This window comes from Thermobia domestica, chromosome 3, assembly GCF_964235325.1.
Source record: "Thermobia domestica chromosome 3, izTheDome1.hap1.1, whole genome shotgun sequence".
NCBI lineage: Eukaryota > Metazoa > Arthropoda > Insecta > Zygentoma > Lepismatidae > Thermobia > Thermobia domestica.
In genome coordinates this window covers 147,992,474-148,015,914 of record NC_137456.1, presented here as the reverse complement: position 1 = coordinate 148,015,914, position 23,441 = coordinate 147,992,474, and the positions used below count along the sequence as shown (strand labels likewise).

General features: G+C 37.2%; 1 protein-coding gene across 1 annotated transcript in view; it reads left to right on the top strand.

Moving 5' to 3' along the window:
* The window catches only part of LOC145680802 (kielin/chordin-like protein), a 114,076-nt gene that overhangs the window by 56,140 nt on the left and 34,495 nt on the right, over window positions 1-23,441 (top strand). Inside the window, exons 6-7 of the mRNA XM_081751852.1 lie at window positions 13,387-13,520; window positions 18,075-18,272. Of these exons, the coding sequence (XP_081607978.1) occupies window positions 13,387-13,520; window positions 18,075-18,272 (332 nt within the window). The remainder of the gene's footprint in view (window positions 1-13,386; window positions 13,521-18,074; window positions 18,273-23,441) is intronic.

The window sequence follows — 23,441 nt, the reverse complement described above, 5'->3', positions numbered from 1 at the left end:
TGACTTTGAACAGTATTATCTAAATATTTCTAAAAGTTTAGAGGCTTTCCTTACTCAACAAAAAAGAAATATGGCAGATATTGCGTTCTTAGTAGAAATTTTGGAATTGGATTCAAATATAAACATAGTTGTTCGTATATTGAGGATATAAGTTGGCAAATGAACATAATTGTTGGTAAGTGTATAAAATTATATAATATACTAGCAGCGTTCACCCCGCTTCGCTGCGGTCACCCCGGAACGCAATAAACTTTGTTACTTAGATAATTTTTACTTTTTCGCTTTCAAGTGATATGATAAAAACCATAGAAGATTGCAGTAAATGTTAACATTATATCGCCTGTCATTTATGTTAACCCGCCCCGCTTCGCTGCGGTCACCCCGGAACGCAATAAACTTTGTTACTTAGATAATTTTTACTTTTTCGCTTTCAAGTGATATGATAAAAACCATAGTAGATTGCAGTAAATGTTAACATTATATCGCCTGTCATTTATGTTAACCCGCCGAGTGACACGGTCATGCGGGTTGCATATAAATACGTTTATTTTTACCTATGATGAACTAACAAAGGATTTGTACGTTATGGACACTTGAATGGTCAATTATCTCAAGACACTGGTAATTAAAAATTAAAGTGATATGATAAAAACCATCTAGGGTCCAAATCCTAATAACCCCCCAAAAATAAAAGAAATTGGTTCAACCGTATTAGCGTGATGAGGGAACAAAGGATTTGTGCGTTCTCTTTTATATATAAGATAAGATTTTGTTAATAAACGAGCTAGTTACTAAAGTACATTAACAAGTGATTATTTACAAAAAGTACATGTGCTATGGATAAAGAAATATTTCATATAACTAATTCTGTGCGATTATATTTATTCCACAATATATTATGCGATACAATAACATGAACTCCTCGGTAGCTATATGGTTAGCGTAGCATTTTTGGCAAAGGAGACTGTAGTTTGATTTACAATAGTTTTTTTTTTTTTACTTCGAATCCCACGTCTCATATGGTCTCGCTGCTTAAAATGACTATAAGTTTCTCTCAACCAAACTACTATAAATATAGAAGTATAACCAATTCAAGCCTCGCCTGCTGAATAAAGGAAATCGCTAAGCCTTCCGAAACGCTTGAATAATAAAGTTCAAACTTTTTGACTATCAGGAACGTGTAGGTAATTTTAATTTTAGTAAATGTTCATTACATTGTTTAAGTAATAATATATCTAAAGCTTAATGAGCATTAAGTCCTTCACACTAAGGAAGTCATTTCAGCTATACTTAATCGAACTTGTATCTGTTAAGGTCACATTTAGAATTCTTTTCACGCTGTTTTGGCGTTGAGAATTAACTTGGATGTATCCAATGGACTTTATAGCTTTTGAAAGTCAGCTAGCCCCGAAATACAAGAAAATATGTTCAAATAAATTCCCATTAGAAATAAATTTTGTTTCTAAACCTGAGATGCCACAATGTTTCAGAATGCAAATAATAGTGTTCATGATATTATATTCAAAATTTTAGGCGGAACGATGACTTGTTTTCTGAAATTCGGGAAAAATAACCTGATTTGGGAATTCATACGAAAAAATCGAATGCAATTTCTCATCACAGACAACCTATAGCACGCTAAAAGTAATAATTGCTGATCGGTGCTGTAGGATAAAAAAAAAATAACTTACAAATTTATTCATCCCGACTCTGGAACTCACTTAAGAAATAATAAATACTTCTAACCAGAGTATATACACTTGTTTATTAAAAAATAAATTACAGTGTAACGGTTTCGACAACTTAACGTTGTCTTCATCAGATACTAACTGAAAGAGATATCTTAGAGCATAGATCTTTATACTAAAGTGAAAGTACACAAATTCCTTGTGTGCATGGGAAGCCACCTGAGTCTAACATCCCCGGGCGTCATCTGTCGGCCACTTGCCCTGACCTAATTACTCTTCCACCCTTGTTTATCTTATCCAGACATCTGTAACACACCTGTTGTTTATACTTGACCAATTGCCTTAAAACTTTCTCTTAATCTTCCTTTGATGAATTTTAGATATAAATAACATACTATACTACATAGAACTGATTATAAATACAGCTTTATGTATAGACATAAAAATAAACTATAAAATATAACAATATATAAAACTCTATATAATTATAAATATGCAGATGGTAATCAGAAAAATGGAAACACCTGAACGAAATTGCAACCTACCAGATTAATATGGTGTCGGGCCACCTTTCGTCTTCAGAACAGCCTTGATGCAACGTGGGATGGAAGCATAGAGATCGTGAATGATAGCAAGTGGAATTTTACAACATTCCTCGTGCAGGGCAACATCCAGTTCTGTGAGAGAGGATGGAGGTGGAAATCGTCACCGGAGTCGTGTTTCCAAGATGGACCACAGATGTTCAATTATGTTGAGATCTGCGGATTGGGCGGGCCAGGGGAGATGTTGAACTTCATCCCGAGGTTCCGCAAACCACGCTGCAACAACGCCAGCTCTGTGAATGGGTGCATTATCATCCTGGAAGATGGCGTCATTGCCCGGGAACAACACCCAGACCATAGGATGCAAGTGGTCTCCTAAAATTGCGACATAATCGTTGGCAGTGATTCGTCCACTAAGTGTGACTACAGGACCCAATGAAAAAGATGATATTGCGTCCCACAGCATCACCGAGCCGCCGCCATGTTTCACAGTTGGGCGGAGACACTGCAGATCATAAGCTTCTTTGGGCGTTGTCCACACATAAACACGGCCTGTGGTTGGGAATAGGGTGAAGGATGACTCATCCGACCATTTTACACGTTGCTAGTCCTCAACGGTCCAAGTGTCAATGTCGCGGCACAATTTGCGGCGTGAGAAAGCGTTATGGTCCCTGATGAGCGGTTTGGCCCGTGCAACACGACCCCGTAAGTTCATGTCATGTAATTCGCGGCGGACTGTGATTGTCGAAACAGGGTTGGGGGGGTGTTGATTGAGCTCCTCCGTCACTTGCTCCGCAGTGGCACAACGGTTCTGCGTGACAATGCGCTTTAATACCCGGCGTGACCTTTCACTCATGATTTTCTTCCGCCCCCTGTTCCGCTTCCCCGATGTGGTTTTCCCGTGTGTTGTGTAGGCCGTCATCACCTTCGACACTGTCCCACGCGACACACCTAACACAGTAGCCACTGCCGTTACACTCACTCCACATAACCGCGCACCAATAATTTGCCCCCTTTGAAAATCTGAGAGGTCTTCCATTTTACACTACCTCCGTCTGCTGCTGCCACTGCTGTTCCACTGCGCCTGACGTAGTATGGAGACCGACCTAACACACCACCACCAGCGGTCCGGCGCTGCAGGCGCCACGACACCACTGCCAACCCATACATCTGACGTGTTCCATTTTTCTGATCACCACCTGTACAATATTAAACTATATATAATATTAAATATATGAATATAAATTGTGAATCTTCGGGAATCCTTTCATCTTTGGAATCCTTCCTTCTTCTTTCACCCACTTTTTAAACCTTTTTCTTCTTTAGTTCTCTACCACTTCCTTGAGTACCTCATCTTTGATCTTCTTCTCTCCTATGACTTCATACGTTTCATCAGAGAGATCATTCAATTTTCATTCATACCATTCTTTCGGCATCACTACCACTGCACCTCTTTTGTGGGTCGGAAAAGGATTCCCGAAGATTCGCAAGGGAGAGATTAAGCTAAGGCTAGTATTAGACTGTAGAGGAAACTGTCTAGAACCATTAGAAAAAGAGTTAAGAAAAAATAGCAGAAGAGATATTAATAGGTCAAGAAAGTCATCGAGTAAAGAATACGGAGGAAGTGGAAAGAATGTTAGAGAGTATAGGAAATAAGAAGGAGAAAACAATTATGCTTAGCATTGACGTTAAAGCAATGTTTCCGAGTATAAGGAGGGATTACGTAGTGAAAGTCATGGAAGAAGCGGTGAAAAGTGAAGAAATAAGAAACTGGAAGAAAGAGAAAATATTGAAAACCTCTAGAGTAATATGAGGCAATAGTTTTTGTACAATAGGGAAAAAACTAGTCAAGATTAAAGAAGGACTGAGTATAGGTTCAAGATTAACTCCAGTGTTGTCAGAACTGGTGTTGAACAGATGGGAGCAGAAAGTGATAGAAGAAGGTGTAAAGAACCTAATATTGTTTTGCAGATACGTGGATGACTGTTTGGGTGTATGGAGGGGAACAGAGAGACAACTGGAAAAATTCGTAAAGAAGGTTGAAGATGAAGAAAAAGGAATTTAACTGGAAATCGAATTGGAGAAGAAAGACATTATAAACTTCCTGGACATGTCTATAGAGAGAAAAGGTGGACGATTTACAACAAGATGGTATAGGAAAGAATGTGCGGCAGGAGTTTACTATCACAGAAGGAGTGATGTGGATTACATCACAAAAAAACTTCGTAAGGAATATGGAGAGAAGAATAGAAGAAATATATACTGAAGAAGAGAAAATGATGGAGGACATAGAGAAGTTCCACAACCTACTAGAGCAGAACGGGTACAACAAAGAGGAATTAAGAAAGAACAAAATTGAAGAGGAAAGAAGGAAAGGAAGGAGAAAGGAGAGAAAGGAAGAGGAAGAAAACAAATGGCACCTAATAAAGAGCATCGGGGAGAAGATAGAATTACTAAAGAACTTACTTTGAAGATGTGTTGTGAAGACGTACAGAAAAGGAGGAAGAAGAATTTTGGAAGTGATTAAGAAAGTGAAAAGTAGAAAGAAGGAAGTATGTGTGAAAGATGAAGGTGTAGTGTATAAAGTGACGTGTAAGGATTGTGATATGATATACATAGGGAAAACAGGGAAAAAACTTAAGGAGAGAATTAAACAACATAGGAATGATGTGAGACTAAAGAGAGAAAATAATGGCATATACAAACATGTTAAAGAAACAGGGTATAATATAGCTTGGGAAGGTGTAAAGGGGCTAAAAAGGGAGAGTAGACCAATGATAAGGAAAGGGAAGAAAGCACGAAGGATAAAGAAAGAGAAAAGTGACAAATTATTGAACTGGAAAAGTGGACTGTTAAAACATGATCTATGGGATAAATTATTGGAACAAATTGAAATAAAAGAACAAGATTGAACATATTTATATTAATTTATACTCACATATTTAATATTATATATAGTTTAATATTGTATATAGTTATACTTATATAGAGTTTTATATATTGTTATATTTTGTAGATTATTTTTATGTCTGTATATATATATTTATATTGCTGTATTTATAATCAGTTGTATGTAGTATAGTCTGTTATTTATATCTAAAAGGCATCAAAGAAAGATTAAGAGAAAGTCTTAAGGAAATAGGTCAAGTATAAACAACAAGTGTGTTACAGATATCTGGATAAGATAAACAAAAGTGGGAGAGTAATTATGTCAGGCAAGTGGACGAAAGATGACGCCCGGGGAAGTTAGACTTAAGTGGCTTCCCATGCACACAAGGAATTTGAGTACTTTCAATTTTAGTATAAGTATCTATGCTCTAAGATGTCTCTTTCAGTTAGTGTCTGATGAAGACAACGTTAAGTTGCCGAAACCGTTACACTGTAATTTAGTTTTTAATAAACAAGTGTATATACTCTGATCAGAAGTGTTTAAAATACCATATTCTCGCGTGTACAAGCCGCACTCATGTATAAGCCGCACAATTAAAATTTATCTTTACAACCGTTTAAAAAATTCAAGGATAAGCCGCGGGTAGAATGTCTATCAAGCTACAGTTAAAATAAAATCATGTGTACGTACTTATCAGACACTAAGACTTTTTTATTCTAAAATAAAATCACACTGTCACTACCACTAGAGAGGTTGCTCAAAATGTACAGTTGTAATTTTATTCACTGTCACTACCGCAGTCACTACCAATAGAGAGGTTGCTTGCACTATCAGTACCTGCATTAGACTGATATCCCATAGCATATCATCCTGGGAGCTGTCCAGAGCATAGGATATTCCACACTTCAAAAATCCTTTGACGATCGTTTCAGGTAGAATCCATTCACACACAAGCCCACAGTGAGACATTTGATCTTACCTTTGGGTGTACGATCATGGTTTCCTGCTATCATCCAATCATTTTTAAAGTCTTCTGAATGAACTTTTAAAGGAGCGATTAACAGTAACATCAAGGAGCTGAAGCATGGAAGTAAGGCCCCCAGGAACAACAGCTATGTCAGTTTTACACTCATTTAATGTTCGCTTCACACGAGGAGTCACGTGAGCTCGGAAGCTATCCCAAATAACAAGCTCTTAGGTTTCAGTAACCACCAGGTCTTCTGTTCTACACCATTTTTAGCCAGTCCAACACCAGATTCTCTTCCATCCATTCCTTTTCCTGAGCACGCACAAAAACCCGTCGGTATGTCTTTTGGTACAGTCTTTCGCTTCAAGACAACGTAGGGTGGTAGTTTTTTTCCATCTGCCAGAACAGCCACCATAACGGTACATCACTGCTTCTCACCACCTGTAGTCTTTATTCTTACGGTGCGCGAGCCTCTTGGGGCAACTGTAGTAGATATAGGCATGTCCCAGTAAATGGGTGTTTGATCAGCATTACCGCTTTCGGAGAGCGCATGTCCATTGGCTTGTCGCTTACGGATAATGCATCTCTGAAACTTCAAAATTTCATCGTCAAAGTCTATTGGAAGACGTTGAGCAACTGTTCTACAACGCAGTGACTTGCCATTCCGACGCATGAAACGTGCACACCATCCAGCACTTGCTCGAAAATCGTGGCTTACTTCCAACCGACGACCCTCAACAAGAGCTTGAAAGCGTATCATATCAACTGTAACAGCATAATCTGAACTTCTTTTCTCATTAACGTAAGATAAAACATTTTCTTCCAATTGTGGATACTTAGCTGCTTTTCTACGAAACGTCTTCCTCTTACCCCTTGATGCTTGAAGTTCATTCTTCTACTTCTTCCAACGTCGCACGTTGGATTCATTCACGTGAAAATGACGTGCAGCAGCTCGGTTCCCGTTTGCCTCAAAGAATCGGATAACTTGCATCGTAGCTAAGTCGTTTGGTCATTTTCCTTAGAAGAAATCCACAAAGCAAGCTCTTCGTAACGTATTGGTGCAGCGCAGGAGACAGACTGCTTTCTCGTAGAAAAAACTCGTGAGTGCGCGATTGTTATCGCAGAGGAATCTTTTGTTCGTTTAACGGTAATTGTTGATTCAAATGAACAATAGCGGTATTTGAGTTAAAGTGTTTGTTCACATGTTGAATTGTTGTTTCGTTTGATTGTGGCCTTGCGGATTTGTTTTCTATACGTGTTTCTTGTGATGTACGCTAAATACCGTACAACAAACGCAAAAAATTAATACCGTATTTATCTTTAAGCCATTTTAAATCATTCGAGTGTATAAGCCGCACCCTACATTTTCGTTTGCTTTTTCGTGAAAAAAAAGTGCGTCTTATACAAGGCGAAAATACGGTAACTTAATATGAATAGATTTACCTTTCGGTGACTAGTGTGTATTGCTAATGTAAAGTTATATGTGAAAGTTTCTGCTTTCCTGTGGAGCCGTTCTAAGAGAAAATTAAACAACTACACTCCTCCAAAACTGTAATGTACTCGAGTTCAAGGTTCTCTGACTGCGAATTAAACCCTGAAACCAGTACTAACGGCGCGCGCTAGCAAGTAAACCACTGGAAAAGGCTCATACATTTTAGTGTTTAGAGTCTAAAACTCGCTACAAATTGAATGAAAATTATTATGAAATTTATTCCGACTTTTACTAACAGGAAGCGAAACACAACAGTATTCTAATTGAAATCTTGCATCGTACTTTCCCAAGAACTTGTGTTAGTTACATTCTTTGGTAAGTGAGAATTGAATATTTTTCTCTCAGAAAGGTTTCACATGAAAGCAGAAACTTCCGCATATGACTACAGTTCATCATTGCTCAGAAGGCGGGGAGGATGTTTCATCAGACACCGAAAATATATGATTGTAGTTATACTGCTTCATAATACCAGTAACATTGTCCATAATGAGTTACGATAAAAAGACGTACGATCATATTTATGCATCGAACCTATGTTCCACGATTATGGATTATGATACAATATACTGGATGGTGCAAAATCCCTAGGGGTTGTGGAAATTCCCTCACTTAACTTTTTTGGAAGATAATTTCCCCTCTAGTAAATTACTTGGGGTGAACAAACTGACACTATTATCAGAAATTAGAAAATTAATTACAACGAATTACTCATACGTATTAAACATGTATTTCATATGTAATTTGTGAGCGAAATAGTGGTTAGCGGTATCCCTAATCTTACATCTATATAAATGAAAATTAAAGTGGACTTGGCTGTCATTGAATCACGCGAAAACAGCTGATTCATTAGAAGTGAACTTTTGGATAGTTATCATCAACTTGTAGCTGGGTTTTAATAATGCTACTTTCATTAGAGGTCATACTCAAGGAAGGATAAAGTGCTTGAAAATTTGTGCCAAGTAAAATATCTTATGAACATTTATCGTTACAGTTTCCATTGATGTACGTTAAACGAGGTTCAAGGTATCATGTTCATATAATTTCATATAATATATATACAGCGTGATTCTTTATAGGGTTTACAACTTCAATCAGTTATAATTCATTATTGGAACCACATGCAGACTTGGTTTATATGTCATTATACTGCAAACTACTTCAAGTTTTATTGTAAGAAATCCATTATGGCTCAATGTGTGAACTTGCGGTCATACTGGACACATCCCAACGAAAGTCAATTTCCTGCCAAACAGTAGCTAGCCTTTCGGGGGTAACTTAATGTTAGAACCAAGGACAGTCTGTATGACTTCATAGACAAACGTCTACGCAATACACGCTAAAAAGTGGTCTCAGGGATACCAGTTTCTTGTGATGCACGTCGTGTAGATTTTCAAGAACTGCGAACAAAACTCTAACTAACTGCTTCCACCATATCGTCAGTCACGGGTGAGCGCCCTGGAGCCTTTATGTGTAACACAGAACAACCTGTTTCAACAAATGTCTGGTGCCAGGTCTGCTGGGTGGTTCCTTGCTGCATTGCGTACGAAACTTACGCAGTATATTCGTTGCTGACTTCGTTTCTTCAAACCAAATCAGGTACTTAGCTTTTTCCGTACCAGTGAAACTGTCTATTTTCAACCACTGACGCCCCGTGTGATCAACTCCGCAACTACATATTACGTGAGTCAAACTTGAAGTTTTTTCGATAATATGTTGCTGAAGATTGTGTCGAAAGTCCGAAATCACCTTTGTGTACATTGCTGACACTTTTATTCAAATACGTATACTAACAAAAAAAGGAGATTCAAATATTTTCTATAAACACATTCTGCCCATACGAAAAACCGGCATATCAGATACTATCCTAATAATCATGGATGTTGAAACATGCAAGCTCTCTATTTTAACACCTTCTAGTGTGAGTTTTTTTTTGTTGATTTTTACACTCCTGTGTACCTATTTCCACTTAGACTGGTGTGATTTCGCTCCCTGGTGTACAGTACATAAAATATTTATTTACTTTAAGGTTTTTTCAAAAACATACATTGCAAATATATATTGTTAAACATATTTCATTGTTTCCCCAAATGCACTTGATATATATTTTTACCATATCTAAAGGGGGATTCCATGTACACATTCTCTCATTTCTGCTACATGTACACGGAGCCTGGAAGTCGTAGAAGGAAAATATCATCTCTGTTAAAATTATTGGCTTTGAAATAAAATTTTCAGTTTTATATCCAAATTTTGTGCACCAATCCCTAAGGAAGACGGTGATGATGTGAATGAATGAAAATGGTGAATGGAGAAAGTGGGAGGAAACTAGAAAACTGAGGATACCTACGGATTCAGTATTTGTCCACTTCAAAGCCAACACATTGCGAAGAGGGATTGAATTAGAAACACTACTCATGACATGTTAGCGCTATACCACTGCGATACTACAGCTTCCTATAACAATATTATTATTGGAATATTATTATTGTCTGCGCTTGTGTAATGTTTATGATGTATAGTGAGTGATATTTATACTTTCGTAATTTAAGATAGAGATATTTAGTTTGATCTTAGTATGGAAAAACTCGCCTCTTCCCTTGAAAACCGTACTGGATAGTTTCATGTGAATCATCATACATTTTACATAGTCTATCACATAGTTTTACATAGAAGATTAGCCTAAAGGAATAATCGTTTAAAGCAAAACTTCACCAAAAAAATGTTCTCAAATATTGCAAAATCTTACTAATTTCCCTTTTTTAATTTTATCTTGACACAACGAAATAAAATGCATATAATTTTTTTTAAATCTCGATATTTGCACAATTTCGCTAACTTTCCCTCTTCAAAGTTATCTTGATACAAGAAAAAGAGATTGTCTGTGCTGTGCGTTTACCTATACCGACCTATTGTACTTAGAGTACCTATTTAGCTTTGCTACAACTTGGATAAACAGCGTTAATTCTGATTCGTAATTACGAACTTCGTTTTTGTTTTATTTATTTCACTGAGCACCTTTTCTTTTATGAATTATGATCTACTGAAAATGTACAACAAAACCTTTACTCGTTTCTGTTGTACAGTTTGAAGCATAGAAAATGTTACAAAAAGTTTAAGTCCAACCTAGGAACAAAGTCTTGCGCCGTGTGCTTATGCATTCCGAAATACACTTCTCATTGACTAGTTACTTCCGGTATACAACCCAACTCACTCCCTTCCTCCACCTTTCCTTGTCTAAAGCGGTGTGTGACGTAATATATTCTTTCCATTCAGACGGAATAAACAGGAAACAGTTTACAAGGTATATCGTTCTAAAACCGTCTCTTTCATTCGCTTGTTCTGAAATATCTTTCTAGAGCCTGAATAAAACAAAACGTTACAAAATGTTCCCATAGCTTCATAAACACCCCTATTTGCATTCTTTCCCTTCTTGAAAGCATGCATACCACATCAACCTAGGAAGATGATCCTTGTGAATTTTTAATCATGGCAGTAAGTTTTGTGCGTCCCAAAGTTTGTAATGCGGGCGCAGAGCTCTAAAAACTACTGACAGAAATGAGTGTTACTCATTTCTTGTCAGTAATTGCAAGCAAATGTTCCAGTTGGCGTCATTTGAGCAGGACAGAAAGGTGTAATTGCCCCCTCCCTCGAGCTTGAGAAATACATATTGTTTGATCAAATGTGTACTAATATAATAAAAATGTTCGATCCCAGATCGCGCCAAGTAAGCTTTGTGGTGGACAAACACCGTGAGCATGGGTTCTCCCGCTTCCTCCCACTTTTCCATTCCACAATTTCCTTCATTGTTGTAGGCCATGTAGTGGAAAAACGGTCAGTGATTTTTGGTTGTGCCCATTGAGACTTTTCTCAGGTACCCAATATCTACAACATATACGATTTCAAGCAATCCCACAGAAATCTAATTTCTGTAATAATTGTGCGGAGTCCTTTGTCATTTCGAAGCCATTGCCCCCTGAAACTTTTTTCTCGCAAAAACGACAAAACCCATATACCCTACTTTGAAGTATCTTTGCATTGGGAGAGTTTCGTTCCTTTAATGTGGCCCTTTTAATTAAGAGAGCCCATTTTTGAAAAGTGGGCATTTGCCCCCCTTAACCTCTTCTCCAAAAGTAACCAAAAAATACGTGTCGATTTATTTTCGGTTTACTATATATGTGCCAAGTTTAAAGAAAACCGGATGAGTGGAAACCGTTGTGAAGCTACCTCCTTTACATTTTCATTTTTTGGACTTAACCTGTTTTTGTTCCAGTCTTCATATATCTTTATTATCAAGTGTAATGGTTCTTAATTTCTCTATTACTTAGTAGCGTTGTAGTTTTGTATTTGAGAGCAAAAAGTAATGTACACTATGACGTGCAATCGGTTGGGTTGATTTGATTTTGAGTTTCTGCGGTTGAGTTTGCTTTATCTTGCACCTAACATAATAGATTATTATTTTTTTAAAAATCTCCACATTCAATAATAATAAACTTGTTTGTGACAAAGACAAGCCTACCTAGTTTTCATATGAAAACTGTGTTATCTAACTAAATAAAACAGCTAACTAAATGGAACAGGTGTTCGCTACTGTTCGAGATTGAGTTGTTTTTTGACAACAATCAAGCAATTCATGCTGTGATTTGTTTGATCTTTTTGCTTTAGCGTTGTCCATTTGACCTTAACCCAATGCAATCCAAAGACAATTTGGATTTAGTATTCAAATTTAGTATTCAAATAGAAGGTCAGCTTACTAAATTTAACTACCATCATTATAAAGTTTATTTCCAAGAATACAAATTTATTTTAAACAATATAGTTATGAGAGACTTTGCTGCCCCGTCCAAATGCACATATGGTAGAACTAGCGCTGAAGTATGCAGGTTCTACGATGCAGCGGGTTTCCGGTAAACAAGGTTGCGAACCACTAATCTGGATTTCTGATACCCAAAATATGTTAAAGGTATCAGTAATGTCTCGTAAATGCGTCGGAAATGTATCAGTAATGGGTCGGATATTATTTTTTTTTTAAATAATTTTGGACTGCCCCAGTTATCTGTATTCAAGTGCTTACTATTGTATTAGGTGCGTAATGTACACTCATGTCCAAAATGATTGGTGTATATCTGTAACTATCTTCTTGTAAGAATATAATTTGATAATGATTTTGCAGAGCAATTTTAATACTGATACTATGTGTACAATCGGGAAATGTATATCTCTTGTAAACTTCATAGGAAAAGAATTATAAATACGAAAATTAGAATGAATATAACAAAATGTTGCTAAATAGACAAGAAAGTTTTATTTTCGTTTTATTGTTTTTATTTGCTGCTCTTTTGACATGAAACTTGAGAGATACATGTCTTTGCCGATTATACACATACTAAAATTATAAAAACATACCGGGCGAATTCGTTACCAAATTATATTCCTACAACAACACATTTATAGATATGCGACAATAATTTTGGTCATGAGTGTTTATACAAGAAAATTTATAATTGGTTATCGTCCATATTTACCAGGAATCAAGCGAATTTCCTTTCGTGTTGTGGCCCTATGGTAGGTATCCAAATTACAGGAAATCAATACTAAACCAGAAATGACCGACCATACACTTCAGGTTTTAATAAAGGGATAAGGGCGGATATATAAAAGAACAGTATTGAGCTGTATTTTTTTTTTGATACGTGTGTACAGATAGATGGACAGAGATGTACCTTAAGACTTACTCTACTTATGCATATGAATAACGTAGCATAGAATATTTATGCATGGCAAAATTTAATACTTATGTTCATTTACAGACCCAGCAACTTGCACTGCTTGGGGAGATCCACATTATAATACTTTCGACAAAGCAGTGGTTCATTTCCAGGGAATATGTCGCTATCTTCTTGCTGGTGATTGTGCTCAACGCAGTTTTGCCGTTGAAGTTGAGGTAATGATATAAATATGGTTTCACATTATGTTATATATATATATATATATATATATATATATATATATATATATATATATATATATATATATATATATATATATATATATACGTATCAATTTGATGGAAATACTTGCAACTGGAAATACTGGCATGTCAGGTATATGTGTTTGCAATGGTCAGTCAGCGACAAGTCTCGAGCTGTTGGTGGTGGTATATTATGGCAAAACTGTACTATGTGAGGAACAGTAGAACGGCAGTGTGTGGTGAATTAGCAGGCGATGATACTGTAAAACGGGTGACCTCTCCGATGTTCAAAGACGAAAAATCATTAGCATTCAATTATGTGATGTGAGGGTGTCGAAAGTGGCAAGCATGTTGGAGTATCCTAACGGACAGTTCTCAAGGTTACCACCGAACATTGAAGCGGATTGTCAGTCAGGACTATGATATGACTACGATAGAAGTGCCAGAACAACTTAATCAGCATCTTTCATAGCCTGTATCGACAATCACAGTCCGCTGTTACCTATAAGAAACGGATTAGGGTTCGGTTACATGGACGAAACTGTTGCGTGGGGTCTTTACGCCTTATTATCGGCTACAAACATAAAGAGTGTTTTTTCTCTTTAAGAGTCAGAGAACTATAAACTGGCGACACTGTTTTCTGTGACAGCTAATATTACTAATATTACAGTTCTCGGTTGTTTTGACGTTTGTTTGGTTTGACAACTCATCATGAATAGACTCATACCGGAGCAACTTTTGCAAATTAAGCAAATTTATTGTGAAACCATGGTTCAATTCGACAAGCTCATCGGGCATTACGTGCATTTTACGGCGCTCATAATCGTCCGTCAGATCAATTGATTACAGAAACTTTGGAGCGTTTTCATAATAGATTTACTCTAAACGATAATACGCATCCAGTAAGACGTCGTGCAGTGCGGACACAAAAAGGGATTCATGTTGTGCAGCGTAGTACTGCCCAAAACGTTACAGTCAACGGTAAGCGGTACAGAGAAATGAGTAATAATGATTTGTTGTCTCAATTGAAAGACATTGATGTTGCAGACATGTGGTTTCAGAAAGACGGCACCACATGCCACACAGGGTACGCCATAATTAGTTTACTGATAGAAACATTTGACGAACGATTAATTTTACGAAATGGACTTGTGAACTCGCCACCTCGTTTGTGCGATTTGACGCCATTAAATTATTTTCTCTAGAGATATGTAAAGTCGCATGTCTACGACGCACAAGAACCAAAAACAATTGAGAACTTGGAAGGTTACATTCGACGCGTTATTGCCGAAATACTGCGTGACTTATTGCGAAGAGTGTGTTAAAATTGGACTTCCAGATTACGCCATGTACGCTCCAGCCGCGGTGACCATATGCCCAAAATCATATTCAAACATTAATACCACAAAAAAGACTGTAAAATACATCCAATTTCATGGATATTAAAAACATTTTTCTGTGTCCCATTTCAACGTAAAGTTCTCCGCTTCTTAACAAAAAATAACTTTACAACATTGAGCACAGCTAACTGTAAACGTGTGATATGATCGGGTGAGTCATATTTCACATTATTTCATATCACGGGCCGTGTTTAAATATGGCCGACGTCCGAAGAAGCGCATGAATCATAGTATTTTGTCCAAAAAACGGCCGCTTTTGTGCAGGGTTCAATTTGTTGAGAGTAATTGTCAATTGTTCGCTCCGCTTTGAGCTTGAAAATTCACATATTTTAATCAATTATATACTATATACACTAATGAAATATATGGAACTCTTATGTCGGTGAAAACCTTGCCATTTCTAACGAAAATCTGAAATGACTCTGTTTAGTCTGTAATAACGTGGTACCATTATAGTGGTTTACAATGGGACCTAAACTCACCTGTCGAGTCACAGCCACTGATTATATTATGATTCTATGGAAACATGTGTATCATGTATTGCAAATATTTCCAGGCAATGACACAGTATTCGTGTATGAAATGCTTACATTCAGCCAGCTGGAGCGGTTGCAATATGATCTGAGGAACATCTTAATGAATATTGAACACCTCCTCTGGCCTGAATAATACCGGCCCTGAACATTGTTAAAAATATTTGGTCCGTTTTTGAGAGAGGAAATCAGTTCTGATTAAATCCTTTGTCAGCAGTTGTTATGGAACTGAGTGATGATCGGCACTTGGAATTTTGTAATATTACACTTGCTACAATTTGCGATCTCTGTATTAGAGGTAACATGGGTCAACGAAAACTTGACCCATGATCCACGGACCAACTGGATCCACGGACTCCGTACTGTGGTGACCCACGACCCACTCCGATCCACCACCCACTAAAACCCATTAACTTTGACCCATGACCCATGCCATCCTCTCAACTGAATAAAGAGTTTACACTCCTAATGAAACAAGGCTGTGAAATTACTAGTAATCGGAGCTTCAATTTCTACGGTCAATCATTCTAGCACCGCTCTGTTACAATACTAGCGGATCTGACCTTCATGATATAAAGTGGTAGTCTTTATCATGGATCATATTAGGATAAATAAGCAGTTTAATTATCACATATAATTATTCCCGTATTGAGTTACAGACACTCTTCAGTGGAAAATAAAATGAGATTTGAAAGTGTCAAATGAAGGTAAAGTAGGCCCACGTAAAGGAAAAAAGTGTAAACTTTGACTGTGTCAAGAAAGCCAAGTAATAAGTTATATTGTTACTATTACAATTACAAATACAAATATGCAAAATTGCTTGAAGCTATTTCTTCACCTGGATATACTAATCTCAGGTAAGGGCTGCTGTGGTTTAGTTGTAGAGCGTTCAACCAAACCCTGCTCGCGCCAAGTGAAATTTGTGGTGGACAAACACCGTGTACCTGGGTTTCCTCGGGGTTCTCCCGTATCCTCCAACTTTCTTCATTCCACCATTTCATTAATTTTTCATCATCACTGTATCCTTTAGGATAGCCGGCATAATCGTGGGACGTAAAATTCAAAGATATCATTTCATTTCGTCTCATGTAAATAAACAGAAACAAGTGAAAAAGGAGGTCTCGAAAGTAAATCTTAGACAAATTCATCAGTTTTCAGAATATGGTGTCAATGTACTGAGCAGAGTGGGAAGGTGGGCCGGTGGATCAGAATGGACCACATAGGTCACAAATCTTGATCCACTTGACTGACTTAACCTAGACCCACTGATCCACTCCACCTCTGCTCCGTATCTCCACTCCACGTCTCATCATAAATGTCTGATGGAAGTTAGTTAAACGCCACATTAGTATGATAAGAAGTGTTTCCAAATTTTTCTATTAAATGGAGCACTACATATGTAAGGGTGTTTCCAAACAACACTGACAATGTTTGGGAGGTGATTCCTGCCATCAAGATAAGGCAAAAAGTATATATAGACCAACCTGCGTGAACAAATGCTTCCTTTCCAAGTTAAAGGCTACTGAAAACATGAAAAAAATAAACTTTAAATTTCCATAGCTCGAAAACTATGGAACGTATCGTAGTCGGATCAAGACTTCACTTACGAATTATTATGTGCACTATCCAACAATAATTCTTTCAGAATTTTAGGGTACTGATAAAACAATTTTTAAAAAGGGAGTTTGCCTACGGACATATAATTTTAAGTACCGGTCCTCACCAGCTACCTGTGTAAAAATTGTTGCGGAACTACGGAGAATTCTGAAACTTGAATATTTGGATAGGGCACATACTAGTTCCTAAGTGAAGTTTTGACCCGACTAGGGTAGGTCCCATAGCTTTGGAGCTATGGGCCATTAAACTTCCTTTTTCATGTTTTTGGCAACCTATAACTCCGAAAGAAAGCATTTGTGCATTCAGATAGATCTATACTTTTTGTCTTATCTTGGTGTTAGGAATCACCTCCCTAAGGTTGTCGGTGTTTTGAAACATCTGGATGCACAAACGCTTCCCTTCGGAGTTATAGGTTGCCGAAAACATAACAAATTAACTTTAAAAGTGCATAGTTCCGAAGTTTGGGGCCTTCCATAGTCATGTCAATACTGCACTTAGGAACTAGTATGTGCCCTATTCAACCAAATATCTATGTTTCAGAATACTGCGTACTTCCCAACAATTTTCATAGAGGTGTTGGTGAGTATTTCGTATTATATGCCTGTAGCCAAACTCCCTCTATAAAAATTGCAAACCTCTCTCTCTCTCTCTCTCTCTCTCTCTCTCTCTCTCTCTCTCTCTATATATATATATATATATATATATATATATATATATATATATATATTACCTTTGAATATGTTGTTTCATGTTAACACGCTAATAATATTATATAAATTTCTCTTATTTCCTTCTCTTTTCTTGCTTGAAATCACTAAAATAATAAAGTAAGAATACAATAATTAAAGTAGGCTAAGGACTAGGAAAGGTTTTTATCATTGTTACTAAGTGCTTCCGATTGTGTAGAAAGTATTAAACTTTCAACGAATGCAGCATTTGTGTGGTGTTATTTACAAACCATATTACGTATGTTTCAGAATGAAAACCGTGGCAATGCAGCAGTGTCTTTTACTAAAACTGTGTGGGTGTTGATTGGTAATGTTGAGATAGAATTAAATAAAGGAGGAACTGTTTCAATCAATGACCAGTCAGCTCATTTGCCTTATAACTCACCCAATTTATCAATCCAGAAGGAAGGAAGTCAGATTGTAGTGAAATCTAAGACAGGCATACAGGTATGTATTCAATTTTGTTTTGGGTATAAATATACTACTATTATTTGAGTGCGTGTTTATCTAAAATTTAATTTTATAATTGAAGCGTGTGAAGATATGAGACCAGTGGCGTAACTACTATGGCGCAAAACTGCGCAATGCGGAGGACCGACACTTTCAAATGGTCTCTTCACCCTAGCCTTCTCATACGTCAAATCAACATGCTTTTCAGTTATTTATTAGACGGCAGATGTCCACCCTCCCCATCTCGGCTATCTTTGGGGGGCTTCACGTATAGGTGGAGCACCGCGTCAAAAATTAGTGAAATTCGGTTCGGTCGGCATTTATAGGCTCTTATATTTTTCTTTTGTATTAAATATTGAATCAAACTTTAGGATTAACATCTATATTAAATCATTTGTTATACTAAATTGACAATTCCATTGTCGTTTTACGTTTTTAAATGATACAGTGTACAAATTTTCCTTTTTTCTGTCAACATTGTAAGGATCCCCACATCATAACAGAACCACATGTCAATACAACACGTGTTATTGATTGTAAACAGTGTAGCAGACGAGAAGCCGACACGGAAGACACCGAGGGAAGCCGAAAGAAGACGGATCTCACGAAAGGACCGGAAGAGGACAAATAAAAACCGAGCCCCGAGGGACTTGGCATCAGTCGACCAATTGATCAACTAACAAACTCCTGCCCTGAGATTGCATTGGACTAAGGGTACACTTATGCTTATCCGAGGTCGCATTGGACTAGGGATCCTTATTACAATCAAGCTTTGCGAAGCTGCGTTGGGCTGAGGGGCTATCCTTCAAGACTCACCAGAACCAGCAGGTGCCTTGGAGACTGCCTTGAGAGAAGAGACACCGTGCAAAACGCCTATTTCCTCTCATATGATCAATAACAAGGTAGAACACTATTTTACACTTTGTAATCAAATACACATGTAATTAGCAATTTTATAATAAATTGGTGAAGGGGAAATGACTAGCCCGGGCCGTCATTTAGTCTCTGCCTATAAAATGATTACATGGTGGAGGCACCAGAGTTTTATATGGGGCGGTCTTTTTATTAATATTTTAGCAGACACTGATAAGGTCAGTATCAAAATTCATCTAAGTTTCACTATGCCTCTCTTCTTTTCTATTACTTTTCCCGAGTGCCGGAAACTAGACCAGGTACACAAACATATAGAAAAGTAGAGAATAATACAAATATGACAAAGGGTGCATCTAATATATCCTTTAACATGCCACATTTGACGAAGTATTCGAGACACGTGCACGAGGACCCGGACGGATTCTTCATGCTGTTTGATCATATGGCTAAAATACAATCATGGTCTAAGAAGAAGAAAATTTTACCGATATATCTACAACACACCGCGATAGACCTCGTGTTGCAGCTTAAAAACCAAAATGAATTTGAAAGGTGTCCTACGAAGCTTTAAAATATAAATTAGTAGCATTAAGTAAGCCAAAGGTCCCATCATATAAAGTGGAACAGGAGTTATTTGAAGTCCAACAGGCAATAGGTGAGTATATTCATATTTTTTTTTACTTTAACTCCGAGCAATCAGGTAGTTACTACCGGAAGCGACAGAGGAACAAAAGATCCATCAGTTGTCGTTAGGATTACAACAGGATTTCCTTAACAAGATAACATTAGAAAGGTTTGCAACAGTCCAACAGACCAAATTAAACACATTGGAAGCCGTCAATGACCTTTTAAGAAAAAAAGCATGCAGGGCTACGGCAAAAACTGCACGGCCAAAATGATATACATAACCCGCAGAATATATCCTATGGCTTGCCAACCGAACCAAAGATAATGTATCCTATACAAACGCAACCTGTCACACAACCAATGCACAGATATGTACCTACATATCAACAACAATTTAATCCTTTTATAACGACTTCTCAACGTAACCCTCAAGAATATCAGACCACAAATCAAGAACCAAAGACCGTTCCCCGCAGAACTGTCGCTAGTGTAAGCGCAGACAAATTACAGAAACCAACCGAAGAACAAAAATCAGAAAACAGAAAGAGAAATAACAATAATAACGGAAAGAAAAAATGAGAACAAGGCTACAGCCACGGAAGAACAAATTTTGGTATATGCGATATGCCGGGAGCGGGAACACAGTGCATCCGTTTGTTATAAGCGTAAAGAAACTTGTAAGGCTGCCCCTTGTTAAGGGGACCGACAGCCATCATCTTCCGGCACATTAAGACCAAAGGGAAACTAGCTAGCACAATAGTATAAATTACGAAATTCCTGTGATAGAAGAGCAATAAGACAATAGGCAGAAAAAGGGAAAACATTACCCTAGAAGATGAAAATAACAGGTCACATTTAAGAATTAAAACTAAATCAGGACCAAAGAATGCAATATGTGACACCGGGAGTACGATATGATTCTGGCCGTCCGATACGTTGCCGCCTGGAACAAGTTTCATTCCATTTCAGACGATAGTAAAAGGAATTTCGGAAACAATATTTGTTTAAATCAAAAAGCACTGATAAAATTTAAAATGGGTCAAACAACATTTACTCATTACTTTCGAGTAATTAACAGGACAATGTCAATAATTATAGGAATTGAGTATCTCCAACGTTCGCATTCCACAATCGAATTAAACAGGAATACAATTTCTTTCTTTAAACGTCCATGGAAGCCACAGCTACCAGCAAAAAAATTACGCTCTCAGCTTTTACAACTCAGACAATATCGCAGGCAGATCAAAACTGTTTGTACGTGACTAAGCAAATAACTTTACCTCCACGCTCGCATACGTTCTTTCAAGTAGCAGGAAAGAAAAAATAGCTGATTCGGAATTCTTTTATATACCATTGCTTCCTGGAACACTCGATAAACTTAAGTTAAATGCTCTCGACCAGAAAATAGAAACAGACAAAATGGCAATTTTCATTTCAAACCTAATGGCAATAGCGTCACCAAAACAGAATACTCCAATGGCGGTTCTTGAGCAAGAGCACGATATTTCTTTTAACGTCTTAGAAGAACCAAATTTTTTAAAGAAGAGTACAAAAGAAGAACTCTTAAAATACACAGAAAAACTTTTCAATAAACAGGTCTTTGACGTCAACCCTAACTTACACAAAAGGCAAAAACAAACACTTTATTAATTATTGTTGAAGTATAGGGATGTTTTTACGTATGCCCCTGACAAAATTGGATATTTTAGTTGATATGTTCACAAAACTAGGATGTCTAAGTCTGAGTATTTCACAACCTTTCCCCACAAATTCCATTACATATCAGGAACCAGGTAGACAAACAGATTCAAGAGCTTATCAAGGCAAAACTAATTTTATCCACAGACAATAATGAATATTGCTCTCCACTTCTGGTGCTCAAGAAACCTAACACACAATAGTTCCGGATAGTTCTAATTCTGCACAAGAGTAACAGTTATACCAAGTATTTAAGGGTACCATTTCAACCTACAGAGGATGTCCTAAACTCTATAAAGGGGAAAACATTTATAACAGCCAATAATCTCTCTAGTTCATACTTGCATACTTGCATATCTCTCTAGTTCATACTTGCTGCATCCTGAGAGCCCCAAATATATGACCCTCGAGCTCAAACATAACAGAAAATCATCCGAATTTTTGAGGTGCACAATGGGGCACAAGACGAGTTCTCAAAGTCTCAGTGTCGCGACGAGGATGATTTTGGAAGGAGTACTCGATAGGATTCCAACTTTTGTGGATGATCTCAGTAGCGCATGTAGCTTTAAACAGCATCTGCAGGTTTTAAAATTACTATTTCAGAAGCTTAAAAAAAACACGATTTTCGGGCATCACCCAAAAAGACACACATAGTTTACATGAGATTAACGTGCGCACATCAAAGATTTTACGATAAAAGCCGAGCTATTCCAGCAATTAGTATCCTCTAAATTTAAATTTAATTGAACAGAAAAGCAAGATGTTCCTTTTGAACAATTGAAATAAAACATACTAAACGCTCCATCACTAACTCATTTTGACGACTCGCGAGAAATCCGCGTCTAGGATTCCGCGTCCAAATAACTGGAATATTCGTTTGCTATGACCCAAAAACTGACACTGAAAAGGTGGTTGCTTACTGTATTTGCAGATTGACAAAAAGTAGACAGAAAGCTAGCATATGGCAAAAAGAATTATACGTACTTATATATACTTTGCGTAAGTTCAGCTATTTTTTGCTAAATAGAAAACTCAATCTATACGTAGACGCAAAGTGTATAGCTAGGATGAACACACAACCAGATAAGGTCGGAAAATATACCAGATACAAACTATTCTTAGCCGATTATGATTTCGATATACAGTGTTTACCAGGGTCCAAACATCCAGCAGATATAAACAGTAGGCTCAAACAAAGACAAGATATCAACAACAAAGAAGAAAAAATAAAATAGCGGCGAGAAAGGCGAAGATTATCATGCCTTTAGATCAAATAATCTTGAAGTTAATACTCTAGAGGTAGAAAATAACAACCTTCTCCCAAACATCGCTCAAGCAACTGGCTCACATTTCGGTTTTTCAAAATGGTATAAAACCACCATAAAGAAATTTTATATGTCACATCTCAAAAACTATCTTGCTCACAAAATACGTACGTGCCAGGACTGTAAATGTCTAAAGAAGCTACCACAAAAGAAACAGGCTGAACTACTACATCACCAGGTGGAAGAGATAGCAACAATATGGGTATGACGAACTCGGGCCTTTCCCAAGTAAAGAGGGGAGAAATAAGTATACTAGTAGGCACAGAATTAGATACACATTATGTTATTGCAAAAACGGCGGACACATTAAATGTGGAAAATATAGAGAATCTTTTTAGAATATGATATCATTCTCAAATTTGGAGCATTTACAACGCTGTGTTGGGACCAAAACCCAGTACATGTAGCGACTCGTTTGCAACATTTAGCGCAGAAATACGATTTCACCTTTAAATACTCTCCCGCATATAGTCATGCTTCAATAGGATTAGTAGAACAAATCAACAAAATTAAACAAAGTTGTCTAAAATCTTTCATACAAAAAAACCATACGGATTGGGAGAGGTGGTTACCGCACCTTATTTTTGGCATTAATACTTACGTACAAGGAGGGACCAAATATTCAGCAAGCTTTTTATTATTC